At 42.3% G+C, this 24,615-nt stretch overlaps 1 protein-coding gene across 2 annotated transcripts in view; it reads right to left on the bottom strand.

Annotated features, from left to right (window-relative positions):
* Positions 1–24,615, bottom strand: part of RREB1 (ras responsive element binding protein 1) — a 137,172-nt gene that overhangs the window by 51,981 nt on the left and 60,576 nt on the right. For both annotated transcript variants that reach the window (XM_060109289.1, XM_060109291.1), the window contains exons 2-6: positions 19,620–19,738; positions 15,989–16,114; positions 15,183–15,395; positions 11,209–11,298; positions 10,337–10,500 (exon numbers count right to left, since the gene is read on the bottom strand). In XM_060109289.1, coding sequence (XP_059965272.1) covers positions 10,337–10,500; positions 11,209–11,298; positions 15,183–15,353 — 425 coding nt within the window. In that variant the 5' untranslated portion in view covers positions 15,354–15,395; positions 15,989–16,114; positions 19,620–19,738. The remainder of the gene's footprint in view (positions 1–10,336; positions 10,501–11,208; positions 11,299–15,182; positions 15,396–15,988; positions 16,115–19,619; positions 19,739–24,615) is intronic.

Genomic DNA, 24,615 nt, shown 5'->3' with positions numbered 1-24,615 from the left:
TTCCAGCTTTGCTATTTTCTTACACTTTGTATCTCATGTGAAGAATAAAATTCTGTGACAAATCACTCTGACCTGTTCTTTTTCTCAGAGTGGTAGCTTTCTACTACGTGCAGGTTTCTAAAATGTAAAGTAAGAATTCTGAAAAGGACCACAGACTCTCATCTAATAGTGTCAGTGCAAATCCACACAAAAAATGTAAAAACACAACAGAACAAGCAATCCAAAAAAAACCAGAAGTGTTCAAATAATAATGAGGCTGTGCACAATTCAGAAAAGCTGTATGGCACACAAAACCCCGCTCTCACACCGTCACGAACTTAGGACGCAGCCTGAAATCCTCATGGTCGAAGGGCACAGAGCCTGTTTTCTTGGTTTTGTAAATAGTCGGGCTTACCGGCACAGTGGGTTAAACTTTCCTCAGGGAGAAAAGAAAGGAAGGGAACTACAATTTGTCAAATATCTTATGTAAGCCAGAGGCTTGGGTGTATATCATATAGCATTTAATCCTCCTAACAACAACTTCTGTGAGCTAAACGTCACCCCCATTACCGATGAAGAAACGGAGGCCCTCTTCCCCATTCCGTGGAGCATCCTTTATCAGCCACAGCCAGAGAGGAAGGAAGAGCTCTCAGAGGACCCACAGAGAGTACGCCTTTATTTAAACAACTATTAAGTTAAAATAAATGCATACAAATTTCAATTCCAGCCAATGAGATGTGAAGAAAGGCTAAAAATGTTTAAATACAGTCAAACAAATAAACTCCTTTGGTGAAAAATTAATAATGCTACTGGGGGAAAGCGGTAACTTAGACATTTTGCTGTGATAAATAGATTTACAAATGTTTACTCTCGAGGGGAAAATTCTCAGCCTTTTAATAACGTAGACTCTCGAGAGAGTGAAAAGCATATTATGCGGAATGATCAGGGAATGGGGTATTATCCTTTAACGACTTTCTTTTTTCTGGTTAAAAAGAAAAACGTTTCATCCCTTGTAATAGAAAAGGCTTTCTAAACTGTACCCGAAGTATGTCCGACTATTGCAGTACAGAGTACTAAATATACCGAAAATGCCTTGATACCCAACTGCTATCGTGAAACTACCACACAGTCACCGAACACCCACCAGACGTGAGGGTCACATGCCCAGCACAGTTCATACTGTTGTGCTGACCGTGTACACGACATTAAAATCTCATTCACACAAACCCCTCAACAATCTTTAGAGGGCTGCAATGTTTATCATCTTCTAAGTGGACCTGAATGTGTAAAGACCTCTGAGCGTCCCAGAAAGGTTTTCTCTTCTGATTTGTCTTCCTCCCTAAGGAACAGATACTTAGTTATAGATAAGGAAAGTGTTATTACATGATCATTTTCCCCTTCTTTTTTATAGAAATATTTCCAAGGAAACAAAATTTTCAGTCCTGGGTAGGGTGACCCACAGATTTTTATCCTAAAATAATTTCTTCGCATGTGAGCTGACCCAATCCCTTCCTTCCCTCCAGGGAACATGTCAGGAAGCAGGCAACTGTGATGAAGACTCATTTCAAGTTGGGACTAGCTGAGCCTCTGTGTGCGCACCTCCACTCTTGAGAAGTAGCAGGTACAAAACTAGTGACAGGGTGCCCTCAGAAACTCGATTATTACCACGACTGATTTTCACAAGGCCCTTCCTCCTGCTGGGCTTGGAGGGTAAAGAAGTGACCCTCCCGAAACACTGTCCTACGTCTGCTCCTTCTGTCCTTCAATGCCGGCCACCTGTTCCGATACCCAAGTTCAGCTGTACATGCCAAGGGCTGGCTGTGCCTAAGCATCTGAGAGTAGTGTGCTAAATTCAGAGCCTCCGCGGTCTCAGTCGTCACGGAATAGGTCACATTTCTGTGCAGCGAATGTTTTTTTCCAGCATAATAGGAACACATAAGCCTCTGCTCCTGAAGACTGTCCATTATCCAGCGGCATCCTCAGGGCCTGTGTCTCCTGGACTTAGCAATGGACAAAGGCCCATTGCAGGAGGAAAGCCAAACAAGCAGATGACACTCCAGGGATGTCCCCGCCTCACCTTCTAAACACACAGCTGAAATGATAATACATCCCTGCTCTCCGGAGGATGTGTTATCCTCCAAAGGATATATCTTTCCAAAGAATGGAGAAGTTAGGAAAGCTTGCTTTGGTCAGGGTCTCTCTCCTGTGTGTCCTCAACATGATTCCATGACTCTCTTTACAGATTAAAAGTCTAGAGTTTGTAAGATGAGGAGCAAAGTGGAAATTAATTTCTTATTTTCCAAGGCAAAGTGGAAATTAATTTCCTATTTTCCAAGGCAAAAGAAAAATACCCATTTCAGAGGTCTGATTCTCTCCAAATAAGATCCATTGCAACCCTCTCAAGGATCATCACTTCTTCATAGCTCTGCCGTCCAGCACTTTTTGGAAAGTTTTGCATATTGCAAAGCTCAGTGCCCTTTTTCCTACACTGAGCTCTCCCAGAGGGCGTGCTCTGGCTCAGTTTCCCAAGTTTGTTTTGGAAGACAAGCACCTCTCAATCCAAATTTTCAACATGGGAGCAACTGATAAAGAGTTCTGGGAAGTTAAAAGCTGGAGCCACAGTGATGTTTCCGTGATACATGTTTTGCACTGTGATGGCAGCCTGTTATTCTGCGCAGGAACTAAGCTGTGGTTAGAAAGGTTTGGGATAAAGGATTTTCAAACCTCAAAGACATGAGAGTCCACAGTCAGGGAAGTGTTAACTTGAAAAACTGTACCAGATACGGTAATAAATTGGGATGGTCTCTCCCCCAACCTTCTTCAAAATGAGCTGGAATTTGCATCACTCTAGTGTCCCTAGTTACCAAATATACAATCAGTCTTAAATATCATTTAAATGTATTTACTGGAATTAAATTATAATAAGTTATGGGCTGCATCAGAGCTACGGTGCAACTATCAACATGACAGCACATAACAATTTAATCTGCCCTCTGATTCTGTGAAGTTTATTTTTCTTTTACTAATACGATCATTCTACTGGGTTATGTGTTGATGGTCCTCTCATGAAACTAAGGTAAAGGAAACTCTATAAAAAGGCCAATTAGCCTAATAAACAAAGATAACAAACACACTTATAAAATGACTAGTGGCCAAGGGAGATACAGTGAGTTGCTTTACAAAGTGGGTGACTGCAAAGAGTACCTCATTATCAGCTAGGAATAACCTGAAACTGAAAAGGACATAGTCCTGGGGGGCCATGTTGTGAAACGTATAATGAGGCCCTCTGGGTGCTGAAGCAACAAAAATATGGGGTGGAACCAGCATCTGCCTCCTACATGCGGTGCTCAGAGATAAACCTGGGCAAGGTGAGGCTTATCCAAGGGAATGTGCACACGGAGGTGTGCAGCATGCATGCATGTGCAGATGACCTTCGGAACAGGGTGAGCAGGAGGCCAAGGGAAGGGGCATTAGGGGTCCTCAGACCAGCCTTGTGGAATCTGGCCTTGGAGAATCGGATCTAGAAATCTGCATCACAGGGACTCATGTCACGGCAGGGGTCTTACTGAATCTGCACCCCCGAAGGGGGTGTACTGAAAACCAGAGCCCAGAGCCATGTCACACGAAACTGACACAGGAAAGGAGGCCCAGGGCAGGTTAGAAACAAGGCAGAACAGGCACTCGGGGGTGGGTGCACCGGCCCGGACTTAGCAGGGGCACCAGAGCCCCGACCTGTGAGCTCCTGGCTCTACTCTGCAGACCTTGAGAAGCAGCAGCCGCCGAAGAAAAATGAGAAACAGAACTTTGGTCTTGAGCACCACACACACAGTCCACTGACTTCCTTCCAGGCGTTGGAAGTCAAGCAAGGATGCAGCTAATCACAACTTGGGTTTTCACTCTTCTCTTTTAATCCCTGCACACACATCCCAGGGCAGCTCCAGCCCCTGATTAATGTAACACAAGTATGTGCTCAGGAGAGATCACAGCTCACCGTTCGACTATCAGATTCTGGAACAGATCCACCAGGACAAATAAATCTAACTCTACTCTTTCTGGCACATTTTTGTCAGTGTTTTCACATTTTTATAATTTTTGTTTTCAAAAGTAGATTCACCAACAAGTGAAGGTGGTAATGCCTATGACTGATTACCGAACACCAAATGTTCTTTTAACCCATTGTTTGCAATTGTCTACGGGGAAGACAAAAATAAACGCAGTGTGATAAACTCAAATGTTCTAAATAAATTTTGTGGTATTTAAATTACAGGGTTAGTATAGCAAAAGGCGAAAGAAAAGACAACCTTTCATTTATGTTCTGGCATCATATGCATAGTCAATCGCCATACCTCCCTTCAGTGGCACCACCACCATCACAACACTAGTGACCACTTATTTAAATTTATTTATAAGTAGTGATTAACTAACATTATCCTAAGTGCTTTGCATGTGTTAATTCATGAATCCCCACAATGCTCCCATTGGTACAGATATCCCTGCCTTCTACAGATGAAGTAACCAAGACACAGAGAGGTTAATTAACCTGCTAGGGTCACACAGCTAGGAGTGCGTACCTCTCAAAGATCATCACAAGGGTGCCTTCAGCTCTGAAAATACAAACTCAGGAACACCCCTCACCCAGGACATTTCTCTAGTACATGGTAAGCCTTCACAATGCTTTCACAAACACCGCATTTGAATACAAGTTCTAAGTGAGGTTTTACCATGCCATTTTGGTAAAGTATAGAAAAATCGAGAGATTTCTGAAACGTTCTGCAGAATTAGGACTAGAACTCAGCCCCCAACAATTAGTCCTCTCCTCCAAATCAAGATGACTCACAATAAAATCAGCACAAAATCCAAAATTAGCACAAACATCCCTAAGGCCTGCTTTAAAAAAATACTTATAAACAGTAATTTACAAACAACTCCAATATGCATTGTGTATAAATGAGAAATGCATCTTAGGGTAATATCAAGGGTTGGGCTATAAAAAATTCAATATAATTCACAAACAACACACTGTTAAAAAAATCAATAAAAAGCGATTCCATGCTCATGAAATAGAGTGTACTATGCTAGTAGGATGGCTCAAATAGTTTGACATTGAAAATAATACTCTACAACAACATGAAATTATTCCTAAAGGGGGTAGAGCTTGAAAGAGTGCTTTTTTTCTAATACGCAAAGTGACACGAAAGCTGTATCAATTATTCCTCATGGCCTCTAAGCCTGACAGCCTATGTTCAAACCTCGGCACTGACTTTGATCTTAAGCAAGTTTCCTTATCTGCAAAATGGGATGATAACTGTACAAACCTTACATGTAGAGCACATAAAGATAAATGAAAATCAATGAGGAAACAGAAGACTTAAACAGTGTATAAACCAGCTGGAACTGACAGTACATCGAGAAAACACTCCACCCAACAACAGCAGAATACATGCTCTTCTCAAACAGACGTGGGATGTTCTCCAGGACAGACCATATGCTAGGCCATAAAATCAGCCTCAATAAATTAAAAAAAAATTGAAATCACAGAAAGTATGTTCTCAACTACAATGGAATGAAATTAGACATTAATAATAGAAATAAATTTGAGAAGCTGTAAATATGTGGAAATTGAACATACTCCTAAATAACCAAAGAAGAGATCACAGGGAAATTAGAAAATACTTTGAGATGAATGAAAAAGAAGACACAACGTACAAATATTTATGGGATGTGATGAAAGCAATGCTTAAAGGGACATTGATAGCTGTAAGTGCCTCTACGAAAAAAAGTTCTCGAATAAATAGTCTAATCTTCTACCTTAAAACACCAGAAAGAGAAGAGCAAGCTAAAACCTAAAGCAAGCAGGAGGAAAAAAATCATGTTTAGAGTGGAAAATTAATGAAGTAGAGAACAGAAAAGCAACGGAGGAAAAATCAACAAAATCAAAAGTTCTTTGAAAAGACCAATAAAATCATCAAATGTTCAGCTGGATTGACTAAGGAAAAAAATTGAGAAGGCTCAAATTATTAAAATCAGGAATGAAAGGAGATATTACTATTGACCTTACAGAATAAAGAGGATTGTAAGGGGACACTATGAACAACTGTATGGCAACCAATTAGATAACTTAGACAAAATGGCTAAATTTCTAGAAAAGACATTAACTACTGAAACTGACTCAAGAAGAAACAGAAAATGTGAACAGACCTATCACAAGTAAAGAGACTGAATTAGTAATTTAAAAACTTCTCAGAAAGAAAAGCCCAGATGGCTTCACGGATGAATTCTACCACACATATATCTTATTTTTTCTAATTTATTTATTTATTTATTTATTTTGTGGTACACAGGCCTCTCACTGCTGTGGCCTCTTCCGCTGCGGAGCACAGGCTCCAGACGCGCAGGCCATGGCTCATGGACCCAGCCACTCCGCGGCACGTGGGATCCTCCCGGACCAGGGCAGGAACCCGCGTCCCCTGCATCGGCAGGCGGACCCCCAACCACTGCACCACCAGGGAAGCCCTCTACCACATATTTAATTAAAAAGAATTAATACCAACTCTTCACAAACTCTTCCAAAAAACAGAGGAGGAGAGACTATTTCCAAATTCACTCTCTGAGGCTAATATTACCCTGATATAAAAACCAGCAAAGGACATCACAAGAAAACTACAGACCAATATTTCTTTGCCTATAAATAGAGGCAAAAATCTTTAACAAAACACTAGCAAACCCAATCTATCAACATATGACAAAATGACTATACACTGTGCCCAAGTGGGATTTATCTCAGGAATAAGGTTAATTTAACATCCAAAACAGAATAAAAGACAAAAACAACTTGACCATCTTGATAGATGTAGAAGAAGCCTTTGACAAAATCTAACACCTTTTCATGATAAAAACACCAAGCAAACAAACTAGGAACAGAAAGGAAGTTCTTCAAACTGATAAAGGGCATTTATGAAAAACCTACAACTAATAGCATATTTAATGGGAAAAGACTGAATCTTTCCTCCATAAGATCAGAAATAAGACAAGGATGTCCATTCTTTTCACTTCTATGGAACATCACACTGGAGGGTCTAGCCCGGGCTAGCAGGCAAGAAAAATAAATAAAAGCTTTCAAAGGAAAAAGGAAAACTCTCTCTACTTGCAGATGACATGATCTTAGATATAGAAAATCCTAAGGAATCCACCAAATAACTATTAGAATGAATAAACAAGATCAGAAGGGTTGCAGGAAACAAAACCAATATAAAATTTGAATTGTTATTTTTATACATTAGCAACTGACAGTCAAAAAACAAAATTAGAAAACAATTCCATTTACAATACCACTAAAAAGAATAAAACACTTTGAAAAAAATTTAAAATAAATATAAATATATTTATTTATAAATAAATATAAAACTTGCACTCTTAAAAATGATAAAACATAGGGGAAAGAAGTCTATTAAGACTTAAATAAATGGACAATATCCCATGCTCAAAGATTTAATATTGTTAGATGGCGATGCCCCCAAACTGACCTACACATTTTGCAATCCCTATAATCTTCCCAGCTGCTTTTTTCTGCAGAATTGATAAGCTGACACTAAAATTCACACAGAAATGCAAGCAACCCAGAATAGTCAAAACAATCTAGGAAAAGATCTAAGTTTGAAGAGTCACACCTCCCAATTTCAAAACTTACCAAAAGCTACAGTAATCAATACAGTGTTAGGCCTCAGGATAGACATACCTATCAATGGAACAGAATTGAGAGTACAGAAATAAATCCTTACATTTATGGTTAACTGAAATTTGATAAAGCTGGTAAGATAATTCAATGAGGAAAGAAAAGTTTTTAAATAGTTCAAAAGACTGAACTTGGATTCCTTCCTTATACTATACACAAATATCAACTTAAAAGGAATTGTAGACTTAAATGTGAAAACTAAAATTATGAACGCATGGGGATTTCACTTCACACCTACTAGGGTGGCTGTGATGAAAAAGACAAGTGTTGGCAAGGATGTGTAAAGCTGCAACCGTCACACACTGCTGGTGGGAGGGTAAAATGATGGAGCTGCTCTGGAAAACAGCTTTGCTGTTCCTCAAAATGTTAAAACATGGAGTTACTACACGACTCAGCAATTCCCCTCCTAAGTATCTACCCAAGAGAAGTGGAAACACATGTCCACACAAAACTTGTACAACAATGTTCACAACAGCATTATACAGAATAGCCAAAAAGTGAAAACGACTCAAATGTCTACCAATTGATGAAGAGATGAATAAAATGTGGTATGTCCATACAATGGACTGTTATATGACAATAAAAAATAATAAAATACTGATAGATGCTACAACATAGATGAACCTTGAAAACATTAATGCTAAGTGAAAGAAGCTGGTCACAAAAGACCGCATGCTATATGAAAAGTCCAGAACAGGTGAATCAACAGAGGATAAGTAGATGAGTGTTCTCCTAGGCCTGGAGGGTGGGTAGTAATGAGGAGTGACTGATAATGGGTATGGGGTTTCTTTTTGGGGTAATGAAAATGATCTACAATTGGGTAGGAGAAAGCGGGGAAACCCCCCAGAAGGGAACAGGCTATACCTGTAGGACCGGATTTTGAGGGGTCAAATACACAAGCGACAGAGGACTTTTTTTTTTTTTTTTTTTTGCAGGTGGGATAAAAGGAGAAGGCAAAACAAAACGAATGGCAAACAGAAGGCAAAATGATACTAACAGGCTGATGTGGAGGTAAAAAAGTAAAAAGCTAAAATGTAAAATATGTTAAAAAACGATGACAGTGTTCACTTCCTCCTTTGTACCCAAAAACACTCCTAGGAGGAGATGAGGGGCAAAGGGGATTGGAACTTACATGGAAAAAAAAAAACACTTCATCAAAATTCTTTAAAATAGTGATACCTTTCATAATGTCATACTCTACCCTACTTCTAGGAGTTCCGACTGAGAAATCCATAGGATTCAAATTATTGCAGCATTACTCAGAAATGCAAATAAAAATAATAAATAGCACTGGTTGAGTGCCTGCCATGGGCTAAACTCATTATCTCCAAATCCTCATTAAAAATCTCATTTTGGGCTTCCCTGGTGGCGCAGTGGTTGAGAGTCCGCCTGCTGATGCTGGGGACGCGGGTTCGTGCCCCGGTCCGGGAAGATCCCACATGCCACGGAGCGGCTGGGCCCGTGAGCCATGGCCGCTGAGCCTGCGCGTCTGGAGCCTGTGTTCCACAACGGGAGAGGCCACAACAGTGAGAGGCCCGCGTACCGCCAAAAAAAAAAAAGAAAATCTCATTTTAAAGAGAAGGAAAGTGAGGTACCAAGGTTATGCAACTTGCTCAAGGATGGAAAATTTACAAGTAGCAGAGCTGAGATTTGAAATCAGGAGCCTAATTCCAAAAATCCAGAAATGTACCACTATACCAGCATGTCCCAAGTACACCATCAGTGGATCATAAAATGATTTCAGTTGGAATAAACTGGACCATCTCGTTTGAGTATTTATATATGATAAAATATCAATTTCACAACTATATAAAGTCTTCTTTTGAATAAATATGTAAAAAACAATGTTAGTCAACTCTTTAAAAGAAATCAACATAACGCTTAAAAGGGAATATGGAAAAATAACAACAGCCTGATTTTTTGGGGAAGTGAAATTCTGAGTCCCTTTAAAACGTTTTCCTGGATTTCCAACGTTCCTAAATGTGTGTGTAAAAAAAGAAAGCATTAAAAAAAGTCTGTTCTAACCCTTAAAATTAAGTAATCCTTCTGTAAAGTGCATTTTCCATTGGTTCCTCCCACATTTTAATATACCCACAACTGAGCTCCCTCCCACTTCTGAGGGAGCATCTTTCTCCCTCAGGAAGTAGATTCCTGACATTTATCAGATTTTCTTTCTCATTTTATCCTATCTTATCCTGAAGCTCTAGGACCAGCCCACTTAACTATTTATTCAACTGCTCCAGAAATTTTTCGCCCTGCAGGGTATCTGGTAGGCATATGCAAATAGTTTTAAAAAGGCAAAGGTTACTCTGCTAATCCTCTAGGGTTCCTCTGTGTCTGATAAGCTGCCCACCTCTGGCACCTAAGCAAAGAAACTCCAATTGGCAAAGGGTCACCCTGAAGATTCCCCCATCGGCCAAGGACCTAGCCCAGGTACTTCTGTTTCCTTGAGCAGACACCTCAGACACACTGGAGACTGTACACGGCAGGCAAACAAAACCACCTCTGGCTTTTCCATACAGTGAACAGAACTCTTTGTGCCTTTAGGTAAGATGGATGGAAGGCCACTTTGCTTTCTGTCAACCTCCAGGCTCTAGCCAGCAGGCAGAGGCTGCCCTCACTCACCTGTGCATGTTCCCGTTGGTGGTAAAAGACTGGCCACACACAGCGCACTTGTAAGGCCTCTCCCCAGAGTGCACCAGCATGTGGCGGTCCAGGGAGCTGGCTGAGCTCAGCGACTTCCCACAAATGCTGCATGAATGGTCGGCCCCTCCAGTGTCTGTGTTGTGCTGCAGAAAGCAATGATCGCAGTGGTCACTTAGGAAGACGGGTCAAAACAAGGTGACTATGAAATGCACATTCAGAGCTTTATTTTTAAAAAACTAACACTTCTCAGCAATTTTTTTTCTTTTTCATTTAAAATATCGTCCCGAACATCAAAATCTATTGAGACCATAGGCAAATAAATATTGTGTCCTATCAAACCCAAGTTACTAAATGATGCTACTATGCAGTACCATGTTATGATTTGAATATTGTCAGCCCTTCACTGTTCTAGATTCAATACTTGTCAGGAACCAGCCACAGCAGGCAAGGGAGAAGGATAAATCTTACTGTCAAGAAGAAAAGCCAAAAGAGATCCCAAATCAAGGAAATTCCCTGCTACACGATGTTAAGTTTATAGCAATATATAGAATTAGGGTCTACATCTATAATCTCACTGCACTGTGAGGAGATTTGGTTCACAATGACAAGTCACAGATGATGAAAAGTCTTCTGTTGTATGTGGTTAGTTAATTAGATGTTTGCTAAATTCCAAAAAGATATTCTGTATTGACCTGGGACTCTGTCACAATAACACGGACACACAAAAATTATTTCATAACTGCCCCTCAAAATTAAGAATACTAAATCTAAATTAAACAGCCACAATTCATCCGTTAAGATAAAATCCCATCCCCTCTCTTAACAAAGAAAATACAAAAGCAGCAGCAAACCTGGCGAATGTGCATAGTTAACTGGTGCTGTGTAGTGCAAATCTTCTCACACAGGGGACAGTTATAGGAAGACTTCTCCTCTTTTGTTTCCTGAAAAGAGAATAAAAGGGAGAATCCATCTCAGCTCACAGTGAACTAATGCCTCTCATCTGTGTTATAAACATCTGTGTCTGACGAGCTGTAGCAACAGAGCAGCTGAGAGCATAGGCCCTGGAGCCTGGCTGGGTATGAGCTTGGGAGAGTGGCCGTCCCGTCTGCCCTCAGTTTCCTCATCTGTAAAATGGGGAAAATAATAGCATCTATTGCATCACACGGTGATAAGGATTAAATCAATCAGCACACAGAAGACACCAGAACAGTGCCCCGTACAGGCTAAGTGCTCAATGAATACTAGTGTTCTTGTTAGACACCATTTAGTTAATCATCAGCGATGGCGAAAAATTAAGCATCAGGCCACAGCTGAGCTAGAAAAGGGATGTATTTCTCCTCAATTCTGACCCAGGCTCCAGTCACTAGTTTCTACCTGGTCTTGAGTCCACCAAGACACACAAGAGGGAACGGAGTTCTCACATCAAAAACCCACCCTCCCGAGGGTGGAAGGCCCCAGTACCCACCAGTGTGCCCATCGGACATCAACGGGATCCTTTTATTCGCTGCGAGCACCTGCTTACCACTGCTTATAAATAATAAAAAAGAGTGAGGCAGGGTGCAGTCGCTGGGAGGTGACAGGAGGGAGGGCTGGACCCTTGGGCATCTTTCAATAGACCTCTTTTTATGTGTACTCATTTGAATGCATTTCTGTTCCCTGAAATAATACCGATTATTGAACACTTACTATGTGCTAAACTCTGCACATACAGAATAGTGTTTTTTCACACAACCGTGAGAAACAGCCACTATTATGGATCCCATTTTCGGGATGAGGAAACGGGTACAGAGAGGCAAGTAACCTGCCCCCAAATCAAAGAACTATTTAATCCTGGCAGCAGAGCCAGGATTAAAACTCAGGCCAGCTGCTGCTCCACAGCCCGTGCCCTAAACCGCTAGGCTGTGTAAGTCTGACCCAGAAAGGATTAACCCCAAGGCACAGAAAGGAAACACCCTTGTGGTTGGCTCATGAGAGATGACGAAAATAAAAGTCACCCTGAAGACCATAAAAACAAATGGCACCAGACGGGGTGGAGTGAACGCGTGATGGGGTCTAGTACGCGGCTCCTACAGTGGGTTCCCTTCCCTATTCGGAGACTAACAAGCCTCATTTTAAGCACTATACACCTGCTCCCAGTCTGGGGCCTTGGGTCTGAGAAATAGGTATGCTACACATTTTTTCACTCTCAAATTTTAAAAAATCACAGATATGAATTCTAAGAAAGGTGATTAACCCAGAGACAATTTAAAAAACAAAACACAAAAACCCCTGCACCTTCGCCCAGTCATCATCCACTTCCACTCCTCCCCGAGGCAACGTGTGTGTCTGCGGGGAGGAGGGTGTCAGGCCTTCTCAGCCCCACTCTACGACAGTCAGAAAGGAGCTGGCCAAGAACCACCAGGCAGAAAAACCAAAACCAAAAGTAGTAACAACAAAGAGCTCTCGTATAAAAATGAGGGATGCCTCACAGCTGGGCCCAAACTCGGTCTTTCGGGTATTTTTGTTAAATTATTAGGTTAGTGATAATATATATTAAAAAGTTTTTTTGTGTGTTTTTTTTTAAAAAGAGATTCATCGGTAGGGTGGAAATATATGTTAAAAAGTCAGGCCTCCAAGTAGCCAGCCTCTTGAGGATTTTAAAATTCTTTTTAAAAAAAATCATCCTGCGTTCCCCTGAGGCAGATTTCAGACACGCTGAGTGGCCCCTGGGGCTAATGGGATTGATCCTGGGTTTACGGTTAACTGGAGCCTCACCATTCTCAGAGGCGGGCAGCGGCACGCTGCAGACCATAGCACAGGTCCAGGACATCCACAGGTCCAGGACATCCACGATGGTCTGGGAGAAGGAAGCCTCCAGACTCAGATTTAATTTTTAAAAACAAATCAAACAGAGAAGGGAGCATCGTGATGCTGGAAGAGGACCTGCTGGAGAGTGCTGAATCCAGCGGCTGTAGCCGTGCTGGTGGAAGGAGCACGCTTCCTGAGCTGACAGACAAAATTAGCAGCTAATGTGATAACTAACCACTCCATAATGAAACTATCTGGCACCCTTGTTGGCTTCCGGCTGTGGCTAATCTGCCCTGGAACTCTGCTAGCTGCTGGGCTTCTCCCCAGGCCTCCCTTCTCAGCCCTCCTGTCCGTCCCAGGTAAGGCCGACGCAGTCTGCACTCTCTCTCCCGCACTGCGCTTGGTTTTTTTAATGCACTGTCTTTCCCATCCTACCTCTAGCCCAGACCTCCTTTCAAAAACTCAGCCAGTGCCCTAAGGAACCCCAGAGGACACAGGAAGTGGGTGGGAAATGGCCCAGGCAGCCCTGTGGAGTCAGCTCCACTTACCATGCAGGGATGGAGGTGCCGTGGGGCCCCCTCTACGGCTCTACCTACTGTCTCTGAATCACTGGGAAGGGACCAGAACCTGGACTTGGGCCAGGTCTGCCTGTGTTGGGGTGACGCTGGGCTCTACAGAAGAGCTCGGCACCTGGCGCAGTACCTGGTTGGAGGGAGGAGGGGGGTGTATATTGTGAAATAGGGGGATGAATGGAGGGATGGACAGATAGATGGATGGATGGACAGTCACATGAGAGTAGAAATAAACCTTTTCTTCCCAGAGCTAGCATTCCTTCTCGGCTCAGGCCACAGTCAAACAGGCTGAGAATTTTCTCAGGTACCCATAGGAAGAGAGGCACGCAGAGACAAGGGAAAAAAGAGAGAAAAAGTATCAATGCCCCAACCCTAAAGCATCATTTAACTCTGCCAAGTCTTCAGCCTTGAGAAAGAGGTGGAGAAACGAACACTCCTGTGCTGCTGGAGGGATTTTAGGCAGGGACAGCTTTTCCTGGAGGGCACATCGTATCAAAAGCCGTAATTCATGTTGTACGTCTACAAATTTATAGAAAACCATCACACTATGCTCAGACGATTCTGTGTAGGGACAGTCACTGCGGGATTGTTAATAAAAAAAGAAAATTAACGCCTAGGAGCCCAACAGGCTTACCTGCCTGTCCACCCCCAGTCCCTGGACAAACTCAGAAGACTGCCTTCTCCCGAGGGTTTGGTGGGACCCCATTAGATCAGTGAAGCCAAACGTGGAACGTTCACATCACGTGACGCAGAGTGGAAAGGGGAACGGCTCACCTCACTCCTTGAGCTTCATGCACCGTCGAGCATGCTGCTGCAGGACAGCAACACCTTCCCAAGTGCCCGGTTTGTACATTCATTAAAAGACTCATCTGATTTCCCAAGGGAGGAGACACCGCCTTTCATAACATCCCTGCCCTCCCATGTACTCCTCTCCACCCCTCCTGATCTCTGAAAATTCAAGAGGAATAAATGGCATCTTGAGTGGAATTCTCAGGAGCCCCACTGTGTGCTCTGTCAAGGATGGAAGCTGAAGAGCAGCTCCAGCACAGCCAGGACTCATCACTACCTAATCTGGAGACACTTAAAAAAAAAATCAAGGAGGTGGCATCAGAAACCCAATTAACCAGCCGCATGAACGAGGAAACAAATCATGCCACAGGAGAGGAATAAGTCGAGTTCTCTGCCTTGCCTGTCCCGTGGAGAAAGCTCGCGTTCAAATCAAATCACACGGCAGAGAATAAGGGCGCTCTCACCAATACCGACACCACAGCATGGGAAATTTTCTCTACGAAGGGAAACTGACATAAGCTATGAGAAGTTAGCTCTTGAAAAAGGATTATGGCCTCTGGGTATGTCCACTCAGTTCTGACCACATCCGAGTTTCTGGCTTAGGAAGCTGGGGCTCACGGGGACATCCTTCTCCCAACACTCTCACGGACGCCACAGCCGGGCACACTAACGCTTACCTGGTTCCTTCGGCCAATCCGATTTGGTCCCGGAGGCTTCGTGGGGGACCTGATGCTCTGGGGGCTCCCACCATTCTCGGCAACCTTCCCTACGCTCATTACCGCTGACATCATGGTGTTGATGGAAGACAAATCTGAACCTTCCAAGCCAACGGGCGAACTTGACGTCATTGGGACAAAGGTTTAAGCTTCTAGGAAGCCTCGGCCACAGAACTGAAAGTCAGAAATTGCTGATGTGATCAATGGGAAGTTTAGGCTTCTGTCACAGCCAGGTGGCAGTGGCCATGCCTGCCACCGCTGCAGTGGGGTTAAAACTCCTTCTTCAATTCAAGCTGCCACTCATATGACTCCTATGACTTAAGCGTTCATCTAAACCAAGTGCTGTCATGCCAAACCGATAACCCTGCTTCCTTTCTGAGCATGTGCCACCGACGAAGCTGCCCGAGGCAGGTCTTTCTGCCTTTCCTAAGCTTTCATTAGGCAGAGTGGGAAAGGCTACAACAATTAGGAAGCCTGGGAGCTGCCATCTGGCCGGCACCCACCTAACAGCCTAACTCACTTACTGCTATGTGCATGTTCTAGACCTAACAACTAAGGATGAGAAACCCCGGCTTTCACTTAAACTCCAGGCTGCAATACCGTGATTTTAATGGGGAGCCCGAACTGTTAAGACAGCTGAGAAGCCAACACTATCACCGCATTTCAAATCAGCATAAAAAAGACTGTTTCTTAAAACATGCAAGTACATAATATAGCTGTACCCCAGGAAACGGACAGAAGAAAACCCAGCCCTCACTGCCAATCACCTCCATTCTCTGCCCCAACTGATATACTGTGAGACCTTCCCCTGCTGTAGCAATCGCCCACGTGGAGGAGGAAATGAGGCTGGGTTCACTTCTTTTTTTTTTCTTCTCTGGTATCACTCGCTGACACTGGAAGGGAAGCAAAGGCAAAAAGGTTCATTGAAGAAAAAACAGAAACCATTTGTTTACCCTAATCTCAGACCACTATATTCCCAAGACTACAGGGAACAGTGTGAGAGGCGGCGGCTAAGCCTTCTTTTTCTTCCAAAACCACGTTCTGTGGTTGTTTTTCACCCTTAACTGATGTTCCCTACAGTGCTGTCACCCTCCCTCCCAACAGCCAAAACGATTCTGTGGTATTGTATTTTCTGAAGCTCATATTCATATCCCTACAGCAAACTTTCTACTCCTGTCTCCCACAAGGACTCTCAAGACTCCCACTTGACCATCTCCCGCCTCCCCCTAAAACCGACCAAAGATAAGGCAGTAAAGGAGTCAGAGTCTGAAGGCTAAAGCCTCTAAAGGCTCAGAGTCTAGAAGGGATTAGGTCAGACCTTAAAGCAACTTGGTAATACAAATAGGTTGACTAAAGGGAAAACTACAGCCCAGGTACACATCACACTTTACTTCTCCAGGCCTTTTCTAGTTCTGCTTCTTCCACAGAAGTACTATGGCTATAGCTAGGGCCAGAAGGAAGTCTCCAGGTCCACTGTTTCCCTTATTTTATTGGGGGAGATACTCTCTAGCCACGTATCCTGTTATGCTCCAGTGTGCATTCAACTCTGCAAGTCCACAGCTTGCCTCAGAGATCAAGCTAATTATCTCAGGAGCAAAGTGGATACTTAGGAACAACACCAGAAAGAATGTGATGTCTTGCGGTTCCTCCTCCAACTCTAGGAGAAGCGACCTAGGATGTGACAAACGGTAACACCAGAGCAGCTGCAAACGTGTCCAGCAGCAGAGCAGGAGAGCCTGGGGACATAACTTTATTAAGTGATACTGACATCAGCTGAGAAGTCCCGGGCTAAACCCTCACCCAAGAGCCAAAGAGAACCTCAGGAACAGTGCTTTCCTTGTCAAGAGACAAAATGCGCCTTCCTTTTAGTAGACATTTTGAAGATGTGACTCTAATACTTTTCCAAATGGTAAGTAAGAGGACTAACGACCAAACATACAACTTAAAACCACTGATCCAGCCTCACCCCTCACATCTTTCCCATTAAAAGAGGAAATCTTGGGGCTTCCCTGGTGGCGCAGTGGTTGAAAGTCCGCCTGCCGATGCAGGGGACACGGGTTCGTGCCCCGGTCCGGGAAGATCCCACATGCCGCGGAACGGCTGGGCCCGTGAGCCATGGCCGCTGAGCCTGTGCATCCGGAGCCTGTGCTCCGCAACGGGAGAGGCCACAACAGTGAGAGGCCTGCGTACCGCAAAAAAAAAGAGGAAACCTTGAGCCGGCAAGTCACCTGCCGCAGCTAAGAACTGGTGCAACCAAATAAATAATAAATTAAAAATAAATTAAAATACACAGTAAATTAAAAAAAAAAAGAGGAAACCTTGGTCCAAAATTAAAACAAACAAGAAAACAACAAACAACCCCCCCAAACCCCAAAGCTGTTTTCCTTCCATGAAGTTTCCTCCATATATGGAAGACCATTTAAACTTATTAAAAATTGTGCTTTAAAACTTCCAATTTTGACTGTCTTTGAAAGTTTATTTGGGAGATTCCTCTCTAGGAAAAAACATTCAACACGAGTACACACATACGGAAGTATACACACACCTCATTTTCTTTCTTAAAGGATTTCTGACAAAAGTATCATCAGTTCCCCAGAACTGTTGTCATCAATCAGTATATGATTAGTCCCTCGATTCAAGTAAGGGGACACCTTCTATACCAAAACCATCTCATTCTTTTAAATATATATCCCCCATAGTTTTAATGTACATCAAATTATAAAATAAATGACTAGAAATCTTTATTGTAATTACATTATGTCAGTAAAAATAAAGTTAACCTTTCCACCAATTTATAGTGGGAGTTTAGATGATCTTGCTCTTGTCCTATTACTATACTTAGAGAAGAAAAGTGTGGTAGAGTTTTTCAGACCAGGAATAGATTAGAGAAAACACCTTTTAGATAAATATAAAATTATAAGTTACAGAAAACATATTCTAATTCTTTCACTGAGTAGGGAAAGAAAATGGAGAAAAGGGAAATAGTCAATATGAAAATTAACAAAAAATATATTCATCCAAAAGAGCCAAAGTGCCCGTAAGAATTTTTGTCACAATCATTATAACATCAAAGATACATCCTTGCAAACTACCTAAATGTCCTAAATATAGAAAACCCAGCAATAGTCGCAACAGTTAACCAACCTAAGGGCTGAAAGTTGCAGGGGCTTATATTCCAACTGGAAAAGGAGAAAAGTCATGCAAACTTGCTGTTTCCCATTTTGTCTGGACAGGAAGACATTTGCTAAATTTATTTCCCCTTTGGGATAAAGTGTGAAGTGTGACACTACCCACTGAGGACACCAAGATCACCTACATTCACTTCCTTTTCCTTGTTTAAATGTAAGTAAATAGTAATATTTTTTTAAAAATACAGACTTAAGAAAATGAAACTCCCAGTTACACTGTCTGACAAGAAGAACAGTCACTGGACTCGTCCCTGAAAAGCTGTTTCAGAAGCAACCCAAACCAGCCTCTCAGACCTGTTCTAAGATTTTCCTCCAGTTTGCGCTTGTGTGTTATGCGTGAGCTCTCCTTTAGGGAGGATAGAGCAGGAAGAAGGGAAGGGACCGGGTGTAAAACAATGCAGCCCATTGTTCCCGGTCAGAAAACACAAATCCACCTTAACGTTAAGGTGCGTTTATGCACTAATTTAACCAGAAGCCAGGAGCCAGAATTAGTCAATTCTACCTACCCAACGCCCGTCCGTGGACCACACTAGAGCAGTAATCCAAACTGGCCAACCTAAACCTTCTGATACTCAATCTCAGGGGGTGAAAGACAGGTTTAACAGTTTAAGGCCCATTCACAAAGCACACTTTCTTTGTCAATACTTAAGAGTCCGTATGTTTTCACTCTCTCCTCTGCTCTCTGACACCATCCTACACATCAGCTCTGTCACTGCAAATTAAAAAATAATAATAATAACCATAATAAACAAAATAAAAATAAAAATCACTGGCCCCATTCTAGTACAATCTCCTCCAGCTGCAACCAGAGAGGAGTGGGAACCCAGATGAGGCCCCCAAAGCAGACATGAAAGGAAATTGTCATCTCCATTGACATGGCCACGTGGACTGGCCTGGTGTTCCAGTTTTGAACCCAAAGAGTTCAAATCTGCAGGTGGGAAGGAAGAAGCAGGGAACGGGGGTGCCTGCAGCATTGCTTCCTGTGAGCCAGGCCCTCGGCATGCTTTCCGAGACTTCTCATCCCACACCCCCGGCTCTTAGGTGTGGAATAACTAGCAGTTCACAGTGAGAGTTTCACCTTGGTTTTGTATCAAAACGTCAGGAGGACCCCAAGCAGAGGGTGGACTGCTCGATGGGGACATGGGGAGGGGAGGGAGGACAACATTCAAAGTTACTGTGACTCAAGGAGTGTCCATAAAGTTTAACTGACCTCTTTATCTTCGTCTTATCAAGCTGGCTCTCCTTACTGAGGAGGTGGTGCTGGCTGGGTCCCAAGCGTGGGCAGGGTCACACCTCAAAGCCACCACCTCTGGAACAGATTGGAGCAACCTACAAAAACAAGAAAAGGTGACATGAAGAGGGAGTCCAGACCAGACAGGATCCTGTCTCTGTGCCATTTTCTCCACTTACAACACTGGGAGTCACAAATTAAGGACAACAAGCATTTCCCATCCCCTGCCTGCACTTATAAGCAAGCTTCCAGCAACTAGGTCAATTCCACCCGAGCAAGAGCAACTGGAATCGAGTGTGACGTGGACGGAAGGAACCCCCAAAGCATGCCCCAACAACATTGAGGGTGTCATCACGTGCAAATGGCCGAGACCAATGGCTCCAAATGAAGCTTTGAGCATCTGAATGGCATGCTGACAGCAGATGCTGATGGACTGCCACTTTAAAAAAAGAGAAGAAAAGACCACACTAAGTGCTATCAGAAACAGAAGGAGAAAAGAAGAGAGTTGAAAGTAAAACATATGGAACTAAACAGCCCCTTAAGTAAAGCAGTGACTATTATGCCTTCTCCTGAGTGATGGGGAAAATATCCACAACAGTTCAAACAAGACCAAAGGTGTATCTTTTCCTTTCTGCAGGGAAGATAGAGAAAACTCCTCAAGTTACACATGCCCTTCAAGAGTCTGAGAAAGTCTGCTCTGGGGTGCCAGGGGCCTCAAACCCCTGACCTGGGAGAAAGCTGTGTCTGGCCTTCTGCAAATTTAGAGAGACCTAGAACACAGCATTTCCCAGAACTACACGTCCAGAGAAGATGCAAGAAATGTTTAACGAAAACCTAGAAGAATTAAAGAACAAACACCTAGAAGAATTAAAGAACAAACAAACAGAGATGAACAATACAATAATTGAAATGAAAACTGCATTAGAAGGAATCAATAGCAGAATAACTGAGGCAGAAGAATGGATAAGTGACCTGGAAGACGGAATGGTGGAATTCACTGCCATGGAACAGAATAAAGAAAAAGAATGAAAAGAAATGAAGACATCCTAAGAGACCTCTGGGACAACATTAAATGCAACAACATTCGCATTATACGGGTCCCAGAAAGAGAGGAGAGAGAAAAAGGACCTGAGAAAATATTTGAAGAGATTACAGTCGAAAACTTCCCTAACATGGGAAAGGAAATAGCCACCCAAGTCCAGGAAGCACAGAGAGTCCCAGGCAGGATAAGCCCAAGGAGAAACATGCCAAGACACACAGTAATCAAACTGACATAAATTAAAGACAAAGAAAAATTACTGAAAGAAACAAGGGAAAAACGACAAATCCCATACAAGGGAACTCCCATAAGGTTAAGAGCCGATTTCTCAGCAGAAACTCTACAAGCCAGAAAGGAATGGCACAATATATTTAAAGTGATGAAAGGGAAGAACCTAACACCAAGATTACTCTACCTGTCAAGGATCTCATTCAGATTCGATGGAGAAATCAAAAGCTTTACAAACAAGCAAAAGCTAAGAGAATTCAGCACCATCAAACCAGCTCTACAACAAATGCTAAAGGAACTTCTCTAAGTGGGAAACACAAGAGTAGAAAAGGACCTACAAAACAAAATTAAGAAAATGGTAATAGGAACATACATATCGATAATTACCTTAAATGTAATTACCTTAAATGTAAATGGATTAAATGCTCCAACCAAAAGACAGGCTCACTGAATGGATACAAAAACAAGACCCATCTTCTCTACAAGAGACCCACTTCAGACCTAGGGACACATAAAGACTGAAAGTGAAGGGATGGAAAAAAGATATTCCATGCAAATGCAAATCAAAGGAAAGCTGAAGTAGCAATACTCATATCAGATAAACTAGACTTGAAAATAAAGAATGTTACAAGAGACAAGGAAGGACACTACATAACGATCAAGGGATCAATCCAAGAAGAAGATATAACAATTGTAAATATATATGCACCCAACATAGGAGCACCTCAATACATAAGGCAACTGCTGACAGCTATAAAAGAGGAAATCGACAGTAACACAGTAATAGTGGGGGACTCTAACACCTCACTTACACCAATGGACAGATCATCCAGACAGAAAATTAATAAGGAAACACAAGCTTTAAATGACAAAATAAAACAGATAGATTTAATTGATATTTATAGGACATTGCATCCAAAAACAGCAGATTACACTTTCTTCTTGAGTGCACAGGGAACATTCTCCAGGATAGATCACATCTTGGGTCACAAATCAAGCCTCAGTAAATTTAAGAAAACTGAAATCATATCAAGCATCTTTTCCGACCACAATGCTATGAGATTAGAAATCAATTACAGGGAAAAAAATGTAAAAAACACAAACACATGGAGGCTAAACAATACGTTACTAAATAACCAAGAGATCACTGAAGAAATCAAACAGGAAATCAAAAAATAGCTAGAGACAAATTACAGAGAAAACATGACAATCCCAAACCTATGGGATGCAGCAAAAGCAGTTCTAAGGGGGAAGTTTATAGCAATAGAAGCCTACCTTAAGAAACAAGAAAAATCTCAAATAAAGAATCAAACCTGACACCTAAAGGAACTAGAGAAAGAACAAACAAAACCCAAAGTTAGTAGAAGGAAAGAAATCATAAAGATCAGAGCAGAAATAAATCAACTAGAAACAAAGAAAACAATAGCAAAGATCAATAAAATTAAAAGCTGGTTCTTTGAGAAGATAAACCAAATTGATAAACTTTTAGACAAACTCATCAAGAAAAAGAGGGAGAGGATGTAAATCAATAAAATTAGAAATGAAAAAGGAGAACTTACAATGGACACCACAGAAATACAAAGCATCCTAAGAGACTACTACAAGCAACCCTATTCCAATAAAATGGACAACCTGGAAGAAATGGACAAGTTCTTAGAAAGGTATAACCTTCCAAGGCTGAACCAGGAAGAAACAGAAAATATAAACAGACCAATCAGAAATAATGAAATTGAAACTGTGATTAAAAATCTTCCAACAGGGCTTTCCTGGTGGCGCAGTGGTTAAGAATCTGCCTGCCAATGCAGGGGACATGGGTTCGAGCACTGGTCTGGAAAGATCCCACATGCCGCGGAGCAACTAAGCCTGTGCGCCACAACTACTGAGCCTGTGCTCTAGAGCCCACGAGCCACAACTACTGAAGCCCGCGCGCCTAGAGCCCATGCTCTGCAACAAGAGAAGCCACCGCAATAAGGTCACGCACCCCAATGAAGAGTAGCCCCTGCTCACTGCAACTAGAGAAAGCCCACATGGAGCAACAAAGACCCAACACAGCCAAAAATAAATCAATAAAATAGATAAATTTATATTAAAAAAAATCTTCCAACAAACAAAAGTCCAGGACCAGATGGCTTCACAGGTGAATGCTATCAAACATTTAAAGAAGAGCTAACACCCATGCTTCTCAAACTCTTCCAAAAAATTGCGGAGGAAGGAATACTCCCAAACTCATTCTATGAGGCCAGCATTACCCTGATACCAAAACCAGACAAAGATACTACAAAAAAAGAAAATTACAGGCCAATATCACTGATGAATATAGATGCAAAAATCCTCAACAAAATACTACCAAACAGAATCCAACAACACATTAAAAGGATCATACACCACGATCAAGTGGGATTTTTCCCAGGGATGCAAGGATTCTTCAACATATGCAAATCAATCAATGTGATACACCAGATTAACAAATTGAAGAAAAAAACCCATATGATCATCTCAATAGATGCAGAAAAGGCTTTTGACAAAATTCAACACCCATTTATGATAAAAACTCTCCAGAAAGTGGGCATAGAGGGAACCTACCTCAACATAATAAAGGCCATATACGACAAACCCACAGCAAACATCATTCTCAATGGTGAAAAACTGAAAACATTTCCTCTAACATCAGGAACAAGACAAGGATGTCCACTCTCACCACTATTATTCAACATAGTTTTGGAATTCCTAGCCACAGCAATGAGAGAAGAAAAAGAAATAAAAGGAATCCAAATTGGAAAAGAAGTAAAACTGTCATGTTTGCAGATGACATGATACCATACATAGAGAATCCTAAAGATTCCACCAGAAAACTACTGGAGCTAATCAATGAATTTGGTGAAATTGCAGGATACAAAATTAATGCTCACAAATCTCCTGCATTCCTATACACTAACAACGGAAGATCAGAAAGAGAAATTAAGGAAAGAATCCCATTCACCATTGCAACAAAAAGAATAGAATACCTAGGAATAAACCTACCTAAGGAGGGAAAAGACCTGTACTCAGAAAACTATAAGACACCGATGAAAGAAATCAAAGATGACACAAACAGATGGAGAGATATACCATGTTCTTGGATTGGAAGAATCAATATTGTGAAGGTGACTATACTACCCAAAGCAATCTACAGATTCAATGCAATCCCTATCAAACTACCACTGGCATTTTTTACAGAACCAGAACAAAAAATCTTAAACTTTGTATGGAGACACAAAAGACCCTGAGGAGGGCTCCCCTGGTGGCGCAGTGGTTGAGAGTCTGCCTGCCGATGCAGGGGATACGGGTTCATGCCCCAGTCCGGGAAGATCCCACATGCCGCGGAGCGGTTGGGCCCGTGAGCCATGGCCTGCGCGTCCGGAGCCTGTGCTCCGCAACAAGAGAGGCCACAACAGTGAGAGGCCCGCGTACTGCAAAAAAAATAAGAGACCCCGAAGAGCCAAAGCAGTCTTGAGGGAAAAAAAACGGAGCTGGAGGAATCAGACTCCCTGACTTCAGACTATACTACAAAGCTACAGTAATCAAGACAGTATGATACTGGCACAAAAATAGAAATATAGATCAATGGAACAGGCTAGAAAGCCCAGAGATAAACCCATGGACCTATGGTCAACTAATCTATGATAAAGGAGGCAAGGATATACAATGGAGAAAAGACAGTCTCTTCAA

The sequence above is a fragment of the Mesoplodon densirostris genome, chromosome 10 (genome assembly GCF_025265405.1).
Source record: "Mesoplodon densirostris isolate mMesDen1 chromosome 10, mMesDen1 primary haplotype, whole genome shotgun sequence".
In the NCBI taxonomy this organism is placed as follows: Eukaryota; Metazoa; Chordata; class Mammalia; order Artiodactyla; family Ziphiidae; genus Mesoplodon; species Mesoplodon densirostris.
This window is presented reverse-complemented; position numbering and strand designations above follow the sequence as displayed.